Source organism: Chelmon rostratus, chromosome 19, assembly GCF_017976325.1.
Source record: "Chelmon rostratus isolate fCheRos1 chromosome 19, fCheRos1.pri, whole genome shotgun sequence".
NCBI lineage: Eukaryota > Metazoa > Chordata > Actinopteri > Chaetodontiformes > Chaetodontidae > Chelmon > Chelmon rostratus.
In genome coordinates, this window is record NC_055676.1 from 5,837,768 (window position 1) to 5,853,101 (window position 15,334).

General features: G+C 41.9%; 1 protein-coding gene across 1 annotated transcript in view; it reads left to right on the forward strand.

The window, feature by feature from the left end:
• The first annotated feature begins 3,214 nt into the window (after positions 1-3,214).
• Positions 3,215-15,334, forward strand: part of musk (muscle, skeletal, receptor tyrosine kinase) — a 32,497-nt gene continuing 20,377 nt past the window's right edge. Inside the window, exons 1-8 of the mRNA XM_041960508.1 lie at positions 3,215-3,284; positions 7,776-7,902; positions 8,950-9,101; positions 9,206-9,333; positions 9,556-9,697; positions 9,820-9,944; positions 13,656-13,815; positions 14,250-14,256. Of these exons, the coding sequence (XP_041816442.1) occupies positions 3,215-3,284; positions 7,776-7,902; positions 8,950-9,101; positions 9,206-9,333; positions 9,556-9,697; positions 9,820-9,944; positions 13,656-13,815; positions 14,250-14,256 (911 nt within the window). The remainder of the gene's footprint in view (positions 3,285-7,775; positions 7,903-8,949; positions 9,102-9,205; positions 9,334-9,555; positions 9,698-9,819; positions 9,945-13,655; positions 13,816-14,249; positions 14,257-15,334) is intronic.

Consider the following 15,334-nt stretch of genomic DNA (forward strand, 5'->3'; position numbering starts at 1 on the left):
CATAACCTCAAACGTATGACTATTGCCAGAAAACTATGATGCTACACGCACAAAGCTTTTAGCTACTCTCAGATGGAACCAACTTTTTGATGACCTCAAATACACCCCAACCCCAGCCACTTTCAGATGTCAATAATGATAAATAATGAAATAATTAATGTCATTTTAATCTTATCTGTTTTTTTTTTCTTGGTTTTATTTCTTATAGTTTTTCAATGGCCTTCTATGCACTGTGAAGCCCTTTGAATTGCCTTTGTGTCTGAGATGTGCTATGGAAACATGCGCTATATGCCTTGTATTAACCTGAGCAGCAAATGATCAAATCTCTGCTCACCAAAGATCTGAAACTAGGAGGCCACCAGTAGGAGCCCTGGAGAACGGAGGGCAAGCAGCTGGTCCTACCACATGGCAGCTGCAAGTTCATACAGGACGAACACAGATTTCCAACACACATAGTAACTGTCAAGGCACCCCAGTCATCGGAGATACTGTTTTCCTGCTTCCTAAATCTTCGCAACATTTTTGAAATTCATCTTTTATTTTTTTTCTGCAAAGCACTTCATTATTGAAATGATGGCCTATAAGGCGCGTGGGGATTGGCATGTGACCATATTTCTGACTTGCTCAGCCCACACGAGCCAGAGTGCAGCCTGAGAACCTCTGGTAGGTCAGTATTAACAACTTTCTAAATCAAGGCTAAAAACAAGTGGAGAAGCTCTTTCTGTGTTTTACTACATTTGTTTTGTTAATTTCATCTGATAAGGTTCTTGGTTTTTCAGTCTTAATTATTTGCATTTTATTGCACGGCACATCTGCTGGCTAGTTATTAGTAGTAGTTGTGAAAAGAAAAGAAATGCTGATGTTTATGGCATGGTAAAGATACCCTGCTTTACTCTTCTCTAACTTTCCTCACAAGGACATTAATAGGGGCTACAGGGCTACCAAAGGAACAAAGAGGGCTTACATTTCTTGAGTGGAGTGTCATAGACATTCTGCCATTGTTTTTGTTTCATAATAATAAAAAGGCCCAATATGTAATCTAACCACAGAGTACATTTAGTTTCTGCATGGCTCCACCCTGAAGCAGGAGCTTTGAAAGATTTGGAAGGATGAACAGAGCTTTTTGTACAAACATTTGTCATTAACAAAGACAAACTCAGTGCTCCACAATGAAGGAACATGCAGGATGACTGGATGCATGTAATGCAAACACTTTGGGCAAAAGCCCGGTGGAGCTACTTAGCTGTAAGCCCGGTGCCAACAGTGTGGTTCATGGAAATCCAGGACTGCAACACATGCAGTATCTAATTTGTGGGGAAAAAAGAGACTTTTTTCACTTTCCAGTCTCTTAAATGAATAAAACGTGTTTGTGCAGGTTTCAGTTGACTGTTGTGATTCAAGCCCAGGAGCAGTTCATTTTTGTGCCAGCAGAGGGAGGCAGAGTATCAGTTGATGAGTTGATCAGAGTTACCACTGAGTGAGTCCCATACAAATGTTTTTCCTTTTTCCTTTTGGTCTGATATTGGACCTTTGGCTGTGTTTGAAATACTTCAGTCGAATGTTAACTTCATTAGAAATAATACCGTATCACAATAAGACGATATTCTGCCATGCAGTACAAATGACCCTGCATGACAGCATCAACAAGTGTTGTGCCACTGTGTGTCAATTAAAGAGCTGCTGAAACCGTGTCCTGCAGCTGGTCTGCTTTACGTCCAGCATGTATGTGTGTTGTTTTATCTGAGGCATGAAGATGGGGGAGATTAGAGTCAAACAAATGCACAGTTTAAAAGTGATAAAGACAAAGGAACGCTAAAAGACAAACACTTCTTCACTACTTTATCACATAACAAGCCAAAATACAAGAGCATGACATGATTTACGCCAACCTCACCATCACAAGGGTTGGGATTGATCAGATTGTAAAGTTGAAGCCTCACAGTCACACCAACATCACTTTAACTTTGAAGTTAAATGTTTTTTTGTTTTTTTTTTTGAGAAAGAAAAACTTCAGTCTTTCCTGAACACCACGATGTGCGCCTGGTGAAGGAGTACAATAGTTGGCTCCATCCAAAGCAGAATGGATGAGGAGCAAATGAACTGAAATGCCATTCCTTTCCTAAAATAAAACAGGACATACAGGCTGGCAGGCAACAGGTGGACACAAAGGCTGCCTCCTGGACTCTGTGTGTGCATGTGTGTGTGTGTGTGTGCACGCGCGTGTGTGAAAATGTAACAGTAAATACATGTTAAGTAGCAAGCTGGAATACGTCTCTGTGTACATTTGCTTGTACAGTAATCATGTATGATGTGTACAGATGTTCTACTATATGTGTTACATGTACTGTTAAGGTTGTTTATCTGCATGTACGACTGCATGCTGAGGGTGAAAGAAGACACAGCTGCACAGTATACTGATACAGTATATCGTGACCTACTGTCCTGACACTCTGCTCTTTCTGAAAAAACAACGTTCTCTTATCTGGTAGCTTCTCTTGTCTTCTCTAAAAAGGGTGATGTGATTCTTCTCTGCAGCTTTAATGTTTGTTTGCCCACTTTGTCTCCTATATTGGGTAGAGTTTTGTTTTACAGTAAGTTACAAGTTGGACAAGAATGGATACAAATGGGGAAACGTGGCAATGAAAATACACCATGTTAATGACAAGTGCATTTGCGTTGTACTGTATTGTATATACAGCAATGTTTGCTGTGTCTGTGTTTTGATTTCTGTTTCTGTCGTAGCTTCACTGACACAAACAGGACATACTTCAGCTGACATGGCACTGAAGAGCAGAGCCTTGAACGCAGCTTGTTCTGTCGTTCAATGGATAAACAAACTGACACTGTTGATTACTGTAAGTGAGGACTCTCCAGCGCTGGAACCTTTGGAGATCTGAGTGTGGCTCCAAAACCTGAGTGACTCTACATGAGGACAGCTAGCAGCTGCCACTGTCCATCATACACACACACACACACACACACACACACACACACACACACACACACACACACAGTGACTGAGCTGGTCCTTGTTGAGCACAGAGCTCATGGCTGTCCCTGGCTACGGCACATGCAGACGCACACAGTGAAGAAACACAGCGAGTGAACCAACAAGAACGTCTCCTTACCCACAATGGGAATCTAAGCGCCAGCTTATACAGCACCTGTACCAGTACCAAAAAGACTTGTCAAGACGGATCATTCCAGAGCCACGATGAAGACTGGAGAAGCCATTTCAGTCTTTCTGCTGGTTCTGGTCACCTCAAGTTATGGGATACAGAGAGGTACGTACATGAGGTTTCCATACGCTTGCATTCAGAGAGGTTTTTGATTGTTTTTTTGTGCATAAGTTGTGTCTCAAGCACACTCAGGTATAAAACAGCATGAATTCTGTACACCTTATTCAATTCATAGAAGTGTAAAAGCTATCTTGTGCTTAGTAAAGTATTATAATATATTGCATCATAATCATCATCATCATCACATAATGTAAAAAGAATGTACAAAAGCAGAAAAAGGGAAAGAGGACGGAGATGAACTTTACAATACACGTTACAGTTAATGTGCACACATGTGAGTTAATATGATGGGCTCAGAGTCTCAATGGATAAAGTAAAGAAAAGGGAAATGTCACTGAGAGCATCCTTTATTATTCTACCTTGTGTTAAGACTTTTCCTAAAGGAGCTGTGGGTGGAGTTTCCCCACATGTACGAAGCAGTGAGATCACCTGTTTTCCACCACATCCTGCAGGGAAAAGGAGAAGGTGTTTATAGGTCTACATAGTGTAAATGTGACTAAATCTACATCCTTCCTACACTCTGGCATCTCCTCTCTGCCGGGTGGTGTAAAGGTGGTTAGGAACCTGCTATTCCTTCTGCTGTCTCTTTTTTAGTCTCTATTTCTAATGAGCTCAATTTCCATATGATTCACCTCCATCACAGCCGTACTGTGCCTACATGATTAGAAAGTGAGCACCACAAGACATTTATTCCTGCATTTTATTGTAATTAAAGCATTGGTAATGAAAGAAACCTGGTCCAGAAATAATGAAAAATGGACATCTCATTAAGTTAAAGACTGTTGCATGCAGCTAGCTCAGCTGTGGCCTCGGGGCTTGAGGACATGTGAGATGGGCACCATATCAAATGCTGGCACTATTCTTCAGTCACATGCACGGGCCTGCAGAAGCAGACCATTGACATACAATACATGTTTTATTAGCCCAGATATACAGTAAAGGCTGCAGACTGGCTCAGAGGGACAGGTGGTGGAGATGCTGTCACATTCAGACATTGTAGCTCGCTAAGTTTCTATTAATGTATCAATTATACAATCAAGATATGTGCTAATTGGTCAGCAGCAGTTTTTAACTTTCGACACAGACGTGTTAGCGCTCCCTACCTGCTTCCTAGCTAAAAACATCCAGCCTCCTGCTTCGTACTTCACACACAGACTGTATCTATCGTTTAGTCTCACTCTAGATGTATTTCTATAATACTGGACTATTCCTTCAACAATCAAGGCATGAAGTTACTTCTTAAAATCTGACTGAATTGAGGTTTAGTTGCCCATGTTTTACAATCTGTGGCTACAAATGAATATTAAGCAACTCTGGACTGACAAGTGTTATAAAAATGCATTATTATACCATTCTCATTATAATTATCGGCTCGTCGTTGTGGTTTTGAGGCGTGGGTCAGTTGCGCAAAGCAAAGATGTCACAAAAAGGCTTTACTTTCTTGTGTTCTGCGGGGCCGAGCTGGCTTTTATTAGCTGCGTTGGATTTAATTTGAGATGAGTGCGAGCAAAGAAATGAAATGGATGTTGATCATTATTATTGTATCCCCTACTGAAAAACACACAAGTCCCAATGATCGTTTAAATGACCTGGTGACAGCATAGGCCAAAATAGTATTATACCTCAGTTACCTCTGACAGCATGTAAACATATTGTTAGATATGGTATAGCAGGACAAATCAAGACCACTTGTGCATTTAAAAGCAGCACAATACGTTAAAGAGGGTGTTTCTGAGGTTGCTCAGCATGCCTGTGTGAAGTGAACATCAACAAACAATGGCTGAGCCCCTTGCAGACACGTGATTCCCTGACATGTCACGGGAACAATGCCGTTTGTGTGTTTGCTCTTGTCTCTTGTAAAAAAAACAAAAACATATCTGGTCTGCATGAACAAGTCAGAGAGAACACTGTTCATGATTTGACTGTAAAAGTGGAAAAAAACCTCGGGGATAAACGGCAAACACCAAAGGAACCAAAGGATGTTATAAGTTACATGTTCTGAAAGAGGCAGCTATTATGGGAAAGAAATGGAGTTTAAAGGTCAGCTGAGAACAGGGAAAAGATGCAACTGAAGACTGAGTGAGAAAGATTTTTGATGCCGTTCTCATTGCAGAGGAAGCTGCTTTATATTTGTACAGTGGACACACACAGTGAGTGTTAATGAGAGGCACTTGGTTTGGATTAAGGAAGTTTTTGTAATACATGGAGCCGAGGCCAGATGTGACCTGCCTCCTCTCAAGCCCTTAACAACATCACCTCTGGTGTCCAAGCAGCATTTCATAACAAGAACCTCTCGCAAGGTCAAATCCGGTGAGGCTCTCTTGCGCTCTAAATAATGAGTCATGTGGTTGAACATGAGCCACGGCGAAACCTTCACTCTTCAGATGCTGTCCATCTGTTCAGACATAATATCGGCGAAAGCATGAGTGACGCGGTGAGGAACGAAACACACGTTCTGCAACAAACCCAGCCTTCGCTATAATGCTACAATACACAAATAACATTCAACATTATGATTGAATTTGCTTGTTGAAAGTCTCGAAGGGGAAATATGTTCTGACTTTCAGTGAACTCTATCTATCATGCTTTCATGTAAATATTGAAGTGTGCCATATTTTCAAAAATGAAGATGAGAGTTTGCAGGCAGGCGAGCGGCTCTGTGAGAGTGTGCGTTAGACGCAGCGACGCTTCGAGCAAAATGCTAATGCTCGAGCACAGCTGAGGCTGATGGGGATGTCATTTGGTCATAAACCAAAAGCACTGGACATAAATAAAAGACCTGATGATGGCGCTAGATGCACCGACGCCGTTTCATTAAAGCCAAAGCGGTCACCCTGCTGGTGGTCCTGACATCAGGGGATCATCAAAGTCAATCGGATTCATCCTCTGGGAACCATGAACATCTGTTCATCATAATCCATTTCATAGTTGGTGAGATATTCAATAAGCGATGGGTTGACTGACAGACCATTGCTGCCATCTATAGAGCCATGGCGCGAGCTAAAAATATGATTTCAGACCACATGACATGACTTTATTAAACAGGTCCTGGTGGGATATTTCTTACTTTCTTACTTTGACCTTGGCTAAAATTACATCCCAGTGTTTAAAAGCAGGGCTTAACCTCATGTCAGGGTTTCAGCTTGATTTACAGTAGCTTCCTTTTCATCGCCCGTTCATGAGTCAAGCAGCAGCAGTGACCAGGGCTCGGGCTTGTGGATGTGGGCTGTTTTTTCCAGCAGCGTTATTGTGAAATCTTGAGACAAAACAAGCATAATGTCCTTCAAGCCCTAACCCTCGCCTTTATTCCCCTTTCTTTTTCTCCCTCCTCTGCTCGTTCCTCTTCTTCACTCCTCCTGTTTTCTATTTTGTGTCTTCCTCCCCGTAGTTCATGCACAGTTTAAAGCAACCCCAGCCTCTCTGATCTCGATCCACGTATAAACAGTTGCAGTACCGCTACTATCTTCTTCCATCCCGTGTTCCTTTCAACATGTCTTCTCTTTGTTTTCATTCCCCCTCTCATTTTCCCCTCCTCAATACATTCACCCAGAGTTAAAAGAATAAATAAATATCAGACTGCCTTACTAACACTGAGTTGCTTTCTCACTTGCATGAAAATGATGCCTCCTCTTTCATCCACTGAGCTGACTGAGTGGATGAAATAAATATTGATCACATCTTTATTCTGGATTCACTCGGTTTATACCATGGAAAAGAGCAGGTGGTTCTAATAATTGCATATATTCAGTGTAAACAGAACTGGCAATTTACCTGCTTTCCTTTTAACAAAGACCATCCTTTGAAAGGAGATAGTGGAGAATGGTGTTTGCACTGGCAATGCAGCCTATCCTAAATTAAACTGTCCTTTCTTGTACTTAATTTAAAAAAAAAAAAACAACAAACCCCAAAACTTCACATTGAGTTCAACTATATGTCTTTCCCTATCATCCTCTCTTCTCTAAAAACAGACTTCTCTCCCCCCTGAAGGTCACCCTTCCTCTGCTCGGCTCAGGTCAAAGCTGTAACAAACCTCAAATCCTCTGATGTGCTCCTATTAGCTAAGAGTCATAGCTGGACCCTGAGTGACTGAACCAGATGACTCCATCTAAAACAAGGAATGCCAAGAATGTCAACTGATTTGGCTGAAAAGCGGCAGCTGTTTACACTTCTGAGTAATGTAGGCTATTATTAAGAAGCAACATGCTCAATTTGCAAGCCCATTTCCCATACAAAGACCTGTGCAATGATGTTTTACAGTAATTTCCTGTTCGGTGAACACATTTGGATAATAGTTACTAAGCTCAGTGGCAGTGCTAATGCAAGATGAAGTGTGATGTCCGTGTACGGTAGTTCTACAGAAAATTACAGTGTCAGTGGTCTGCCTGGCAGTGGTGGATTAAAAGTTATGTGATGTTGTGGATTCCTTGTTTTGTGACAACTATCTTCATGTTTTCTTCCCATGTGCACCACCTACAGCGCCACGTATTATCACCCTATTAGAGACAGTGGATGTACTATTGGATCACAACACCACCTTCATCTGTGAGGTGGAGTCCCGTCCCCCCGCTGAAATCACTTGGACCAAGAATAACCACCCAATAATGTAAGTTTACACCTAAACCTCTCTCAGCTTCAGCACTCAATTCAGCAAATAATCTATCAAGGATTCTACTTTTGCAGGTTCTTCAAGGAATTTACAATACCAGCTAACAATACCTGTGAAATACATGTGGGCTCTCTGGGCTCTCTTTATTTTTATTTTGATACAAATTGCTTTACTTTTACTTGCAAACAACCTGTAGCTTCTTTGTTGATGAAGTTTGAGCTTCTTCAGATTCTTTAGCCTCGTGGCTATTAGCTATCAGTTGTAAAACATGTCAGTGTTAGCTGCTAACCTTTGCCATTAGAAGGCTAACCTTAAATTGCAAAATAACTTTTACAGTTATATAAAAAAGCATTAACAATAGCTGTTAAGTATGGCCTAACATAGACAAAACAGAAAAAAACAAGCAAACAAACCACCGCAGGGCTACAAAATGACAAAAAGTCAGTGACATCTGCTGCTTATTTTGGTCATCAACAGGTGTCAGCATTAGCTATTATTGCAGCAAAAACAAACAAACAACCCCCCCTTATTGGGCTAACATGAAAAAAATATATATATTTAGTAACTGTATGCATCCTAAGCTTCAAGCCTAAGCAATGACAAGGCTGCGGTTAAATGATAAAATGTCAGTGGCGCTTATTTTGGTCAACACCAAAGCAATTTTCAAATGTCAGTGATGTCAACATCAGCTACTATTGGCTAACGACAGCAAAAAGGATTAAATACCTGTAACACTAGCAGCTAATTGCAGGGCTAACATTAAAACGATTTGGTAAAATGACAGTAATGTTAGCTGCTAATTTTGGCAATGACAGTGCTAAAGAGTATAAAATATTAGCAATTGATTGTCATTGTCATTGTTGATTGTTAGCATAAATCAGATATTTTAAGCATATTTCTTCTGTTTAAGGTTCCTATTGGACAGAGTGTATTTCTAAAGCGCTTCATATTTCAAGAAAATTAAAAAATTAAGTACAGAAAAACAGTAGCTTGGTCACAAACCAGACCTTTAATTGCTTCAAACCTTCTTTTTGGTCACACCAGGTACTATGACAGCAGGTACATTATCAGGGAGCAGGGACAGATGCTGATCATCCCTCATGTGAGAGAGTCAGACAATGGAGAGTACTGCTGCATCGCCAGCAACGGCATTGGAGAGCCAGCCAAGAGCTGCGGAGCTCTGCAGCTAAAGATGAGTATGTGTGCTTTCTTTCCAAGGTTGGAGCGCTAGAGTCAGTCTTGATCACAGTATACAAAAGGCTAAACCTTGTCTCTCTTCTCTCGTCTGTGTCCCCATCAGAGCCACAGATCAAACGCCATCCCACCAATGTGACCCTTCTGGTTGAATCCAAAGCAGTGTTGCCCTGTGTTACCCTCGGCAACCCCAAACCAGATGTGACCTGGCTCAAAGATGATGAGCTTATCAAGGCATGCACCAGCAACAGGAAACGTCTCACTGATTTAGATTAATTATTTATTTAATTATAGTGCAGTGTTTGTATCTGGGAATGGGTCCAGCCATGATAATTATGATATTATGATAAAAGAGCCCAAATACACTTGTTTTTTCCTTGTTTTGTGTGTGTGTGTGTGTGTTATATTTATGACCTGAAATCAACTTTGTCTGACAAATCATCTCAACTTTCTCAGGTCAGTGATCGTGTTACCATTCTAGACTATGGTGCATTGAAGATCCATAACATACAGAAGGAGGATGCTGGCCAGTATCGCTGTGTGGCCAGGAATAGCTTTGGTTTGGCCTTTTCAAAGCCTGTCACCATAGAGGTACAGGGTATGTATTTAAATGCGGTTTAACTTTCTATGCTTAGCATTTACAGCACACATGTCCGAAGTCTGTAAGTGGAATATGATTGTTTGGCTGCAGTAGTATGTGAGTTTTTTCTGTGTATTCAGCTCCAGCACGAATCCTGCGGGTTCCTAAGGAGAAGAGGGTAGCGTACGGCAGACAGATTTCCCTGGAGTGTAACGCCACAGGGAATCCGATCCCCACCATCACCTGGCTGGAAAATGGGAATACTGTGAGTGCTCAGGTTCAGTGTGTTGTGTTTGATCAGTATTAATTCCTTGATAGTCCTTCACTGATGCTGATATTCCTCTGCTCAATTCATTGCATCTATAAATGTGCCCCTATCAGGGTCAAAAAGCAGCTAAACCGCATATTACATAATGCTGGAGCTCTCCACTTTATTTTTGTAATCAAATCCAATACAATAACTTTGTTTATGTTAGCTCCATGCATCCATTCATCCACGTCCATGCCCGGACCCCTCTGTCTCTCATAAATGCTTGTGATCTCTCCAGGAATATTCTTGTCTTCCTTCACGGCGGTTGAGTTTGGCTCAAATGTCACTAAACACAGCCAGCATCAGAGAAAATGTATCACGTAGCTGACATTTTGACACATTGTCAGCTGCAGAGCCTTACATAATGGGAAAGCTGTGACAATAACAGGGCAGATAACCAGGAAAGCCGACGTGCATTTCAGAAATACTCGCGTGGATTTTTATTTTTGAGACTTTCATCTTTTGCACACTGTAGCACAGATCTGAGATTAACCTATGCTGAAGTGCTGTAAAGAATGCAACTGTGCCAGCTAACATATTTAGTTGAGCAGTCACTAATGCCTGCAAATTGCACATTAACATTGTCTACCTAAATTAGCAGGAAACAGCTGAATAACTAGCTGACAAATCCAAGTAACACACACAAGGCGAAGACACAGCAATGTTCACCTTCTGTACATTAGGAGGCAAACATTGTTCAACAGTTCTGCAGTAAATCTGTTGTTTGGTGTCAGACATACAGTTCCTGCATTGCTGATGCAGCTGCACATCCCCAGTGTATTTATACTGTCCATATGCTTTGGTCCATGTAAGCAGCACGCCCTCTTCGTAAGTGGTTTAATGCTGTTTTTCTCTTTTGAGGCACCTGTCGCCGCAGGGCTCTGCATGACAACAGTGCATGACAACAGTGGTGTTACTGATAAACTCTCCGCTGTCCATGCAGACTGATTAACAAAGCAATTAAGGTGTTAACACGGGAGCAAATGACTTCATTGGAATATAGTCATGTGCATGAGCAAGGGCACACATACAAGAAATGATCCACTCATCCCTGGCTCTGTCGGTCTCGCCGTCTGTCTGTCCCTCTTTCACACACACATTCAATGCACTCGAAGATTGGCTTCAGGATTAGTGACATAAACAGCGAAGGAATTCTCATTATGGCGACAGGGGATTGAAGAGATTGCCGTCCATTTAGCCAGCGATACGCAGTGTTATCAGCTTTAATTGGGCTGTCTCTTTTAAGGGAGCGAGCACCGACGTTCTTAAGGTCTTAATGTGTCGAACGGTTTGTGTTAACTGCTGACTTGTGATCTGAAGAGCGTGGCTAGATGGTCTGATAGGCCACCCACGCAAGGTGGCCACACTGGGATATATGGCAGCCGTTACAGAAGACTGATGTATGTCGTAAAAAGGAAGATAACTATAGGAGATATAAAGGCACCTGCAGAATGCCCAGTCCCCAATTATTATGATAAGTCTTCTAATCTAACGATTATGTTCTGACGTGTGAGTCATTGTGATGGTTTTATTTCAATCACTCTCTCAGCGCAGTGGTTTTTGGGACAGCAGGAGAAGACATTATTCATGACTCATGCCAAATTTTTTTTTTTCTTTTTGAAAATGTCAGTATGAAACTTAAGTAAAAAACCAGGACGGTCTACTTCCTGTAGAGTGCACTCAAGAGAAATGTTCAGACCAGGAAAGACCAGTGCTCTTAGAAAATGTAATGTCTTAAAAGTAAATTTTGTCATGCACGTAGACCATCGTTTCTTAAAAGGTCGCTGCTCCTGTTTTGGGTTTGTAGAATTCCGATCTCATACGCCTTTATTGGGTTTTGATTGATCCTGGTAGAAACCTACTGAAATCATACCTAATATGACCTGACTAACCGCTGAATTACATTTTGATTTCATTTTTTTTCTTTGAATCACACACATGAGATCACACACTTGACCACCGTCACCATGTTAAAGAGGACTTTTTTTCAACCAGGCAGCAGACATTTTTCATGCGTGCCTTTGTGGGCAGACATACATCACATAATGTCTGGCTCTTTAATAGTCTTGGGTGCTAGCTACAATGTGATTACAGGCCCATAATGCTTGTAAATGCTATGTGTGTGTGCGTGTGTGTGTGCTGATTAAAATGACTGTGTGAGCTGCTTTTCTGGCAGCTTGTTGAGGTCGTTAATTTCAGCGGAGCTGGAGCGAGCTCGGCCTAAAAACAGCCGTTGTCAGACATGACTTCAAATATAGACACGGCGCACATCAGCACCTTGACTCGCACACACACACACACACACACACACACACACACACACACACACAGTGTAGTCTCTTACATAAATCATTTATATATATCTAAGTGTGAATACAGGAACTAAAAACAACAAATACATTTTATTTGGCTCCATCTGCCCTGTGTGAATACCAAAGAATTTTTGAATCTTCTAAATGATTACAAGTGGTTAAAGTAATGCCAGACACATGAGGCATGCACTTTCATCAACTCAACACCCACGAGACTGTAATATAATCACTATATAAACACTTTAGATGTTAAATCTTAAGACAACATCTTATTAATTTCATTTTCATATCGTTTCCGGACATCTACCTAGTCTGTTGAGAAATGTTTTCACACAGTGTAATAGCATTTTCAGATTGCTGCCTGTCATTAAAGTATCAAAGTGACACAAGAGACAAATCTCATGAAATCTATTGTTCCTCTCCTTTTGATTGGCAACTCTTTTTTGCAGCGCTGCTATCATCTGTTAAGGACTGACTTACTCTGCTTCATCTCAGTGTTGTGTTGCTTTGAGACTCTCTGATCTGAACACAGCCAAACACGTAATCATCGTGGGACTTAAATGCTACCTGTTAACAGAGCACAACAGCCATTTCTGCGCTGGAATTTTGACCCAATTTTCTGGTTATCTGGAACCAATCACACCTCATTTGCGGACCGGCTTCTGCGACAGGTTCCAACAATGAATGCTGATCATGGAAAGTCTGCTTTTAAGATATTCAGACCTAAACTCTGTGGTATCTGTAGAGGAGTGGTGTAGTAGAGAACTCATTAAGGATGTGATTGTGCATTTTTTACCCATGATGGCTTAATCGAAATTGATCATTTTGATCTTAGATAATGTAGTTATAGTGAATTCTGTTATGAAAGCTGCACCAATCGATATTTTCATATGAACAACTGGTCACATGACTATTTGGGCTAGACTGGTCATCATCCGCAGTACCTCTCGACTTTATAGTGCGTTTGGTTTCAGGTTCCACAATCCAGAGTAAGCAGCTAGCAGGCAAACACACAATGGAGCATCTAGCAGCGAAAGAGCAGATATTTCCCTCTAGAGTTGGTGGAGACCAAACTGGAGCTAAATAGCAAGAAACACACCTCCAAATAAATGCTGATGTTGCTCTTTTGTACATATAAATAAGAAGCTGTATCTCAGTGTGTTTTCAGGTTGCTGTGCTGCCCCCAAGAGGACAAACACAAATCCATCTGAAATAATAGAAATAATACATAGGCATAATTTTCTTCTGGTATATGAGTATAATATAGTTACGGTGTAGCTTTTTAAATGTCATTTGTCCTTTCATGATGACATATTTCTGCTCTCTTTTTCTTGGTCTCTAATTTTTTTTCCAGATCTCAGGTGCGTCTGTCGAAGAGACTTTGACGGGAGAGGTGATCCTGTCCGTTCTTAAAGTGACGGTGAATAAGCCGGCTCTGTACACGTGTCTGGCCTCCAACAGGCACAGTGCCGGCGCCAACACTGTCAAGGCAACCGCCAGAGTCACTGTCGCAGGTAGAGACACGCTCTCATTTCCATTCAGCACGTACATATCACACATCAAAAAAAATCTGACAGACTTTGTGGCTCTTAGGTCTGTGTGTGTTAGGGGGTTGTTACTGCTTTGTTGTGTTTTGTGTAGCTTCAGCTGTTTCTTGCCCCCTCATTTGGTTGACACCTCAGCCACGCTCCCCCCACACACCCCATGACCGCAGTGCCTTAAAAAAACACATCGCCTGACCACACACACACACTGTCCCTCCACCTGGTTGGACCTCAGTCTCCTCACAGCACACTATGAGTTGGCGAGAGAAGCACCATGATCAGTTTTCTCTCTCCACTGAGGCTGATTTTTCTCTCTTCTCCTTATCTTCCTCCTCTCTTCTCCCCCGTCCTCTTACTCGTGTTTCTTCAACCAACGTCTTCTGGATATTGCCACTTCCCCATAGAGTGGAGGTAAGAGAACTGTCCTGTGCCTTATTTCTGTATGACATTGCTCATGAGTTTCAGCTTGGTTGAACCACCTTGAATCAGAACTATTACACAGCACACTGCCACTAAATTTTATATGTGCAACAGAACCATCAGTGTTTGAAGAGGCTAAGTGCTGTTCCTTCCTTTGGGTCTGCTGAAGACAATATGCGTTTTTGCTCTGTCAGTGAACCTGCAATGCCAACAGGGAGCCGGTCTCTCAGTCATTCATATGGTGTGAGTTGAATTTGAACTTTGCTGAACCACAGCACAACCCCAGTCATCACATCTGGACTACGTAACTGCAGAGAGACAGAGAGAGGGATGGAGAGTGGGAAAGAGAGAGAGAGAAGTAGGAGAAAGAGAAAATGTTGGCCTTGGGATGCCTGATGAGAATTTCCGAGGTAAAGGTGAATACAGGGACTGGATTGCAGGTCATTAACAGACAGAAGGATCAGGCTTAATGGTTAGATCTTACATGATTTACCAACCCATGACCACATCTGGACCATATAGGAAGCAGAGAGAGTCATAGAGAGAAAGTAAAGAGAAGGGGGACATGGTGGGATGACGGGGTTGATAGATTTACAGGTCGGCGTTAGGTTTGATGGTTTGACTTGAACTCTGCTGAAGCACCAATCTCCCCGTGAGGCGCCATCTGGACTTTTTAAGTGTTACAGTGCACAGGCAGGCAGGGCGCAACGTGGATCGAAAGCTGTCAGACAGACAGAAATATCATGGATGTGAGGCAGACGGCAAGAAAATGTGGACCGCGTCCATGCTGGCACACGAACAGACGTGAGAGCTGAAAAACAAGCCGGCCGTCCTGGCGGGAATCTTAAAGGCAGGATTATGACCGTATGTATGACTGATCTGTCCAATCTAGAGGCAGCGAGGAAGTCCAACAGGCAGACAGACATGTAATCTCATATGAGCCTTCTACAACCTGTTTCATAATCAACATCTGGATGACTTTAAAGAGGATATTTCAGTTGATACAAGTAGACCATTGCTTTTTTTTTCTCACAAACTGCCAGCCAAAGCAGTAAAAGGCTGATTGCTC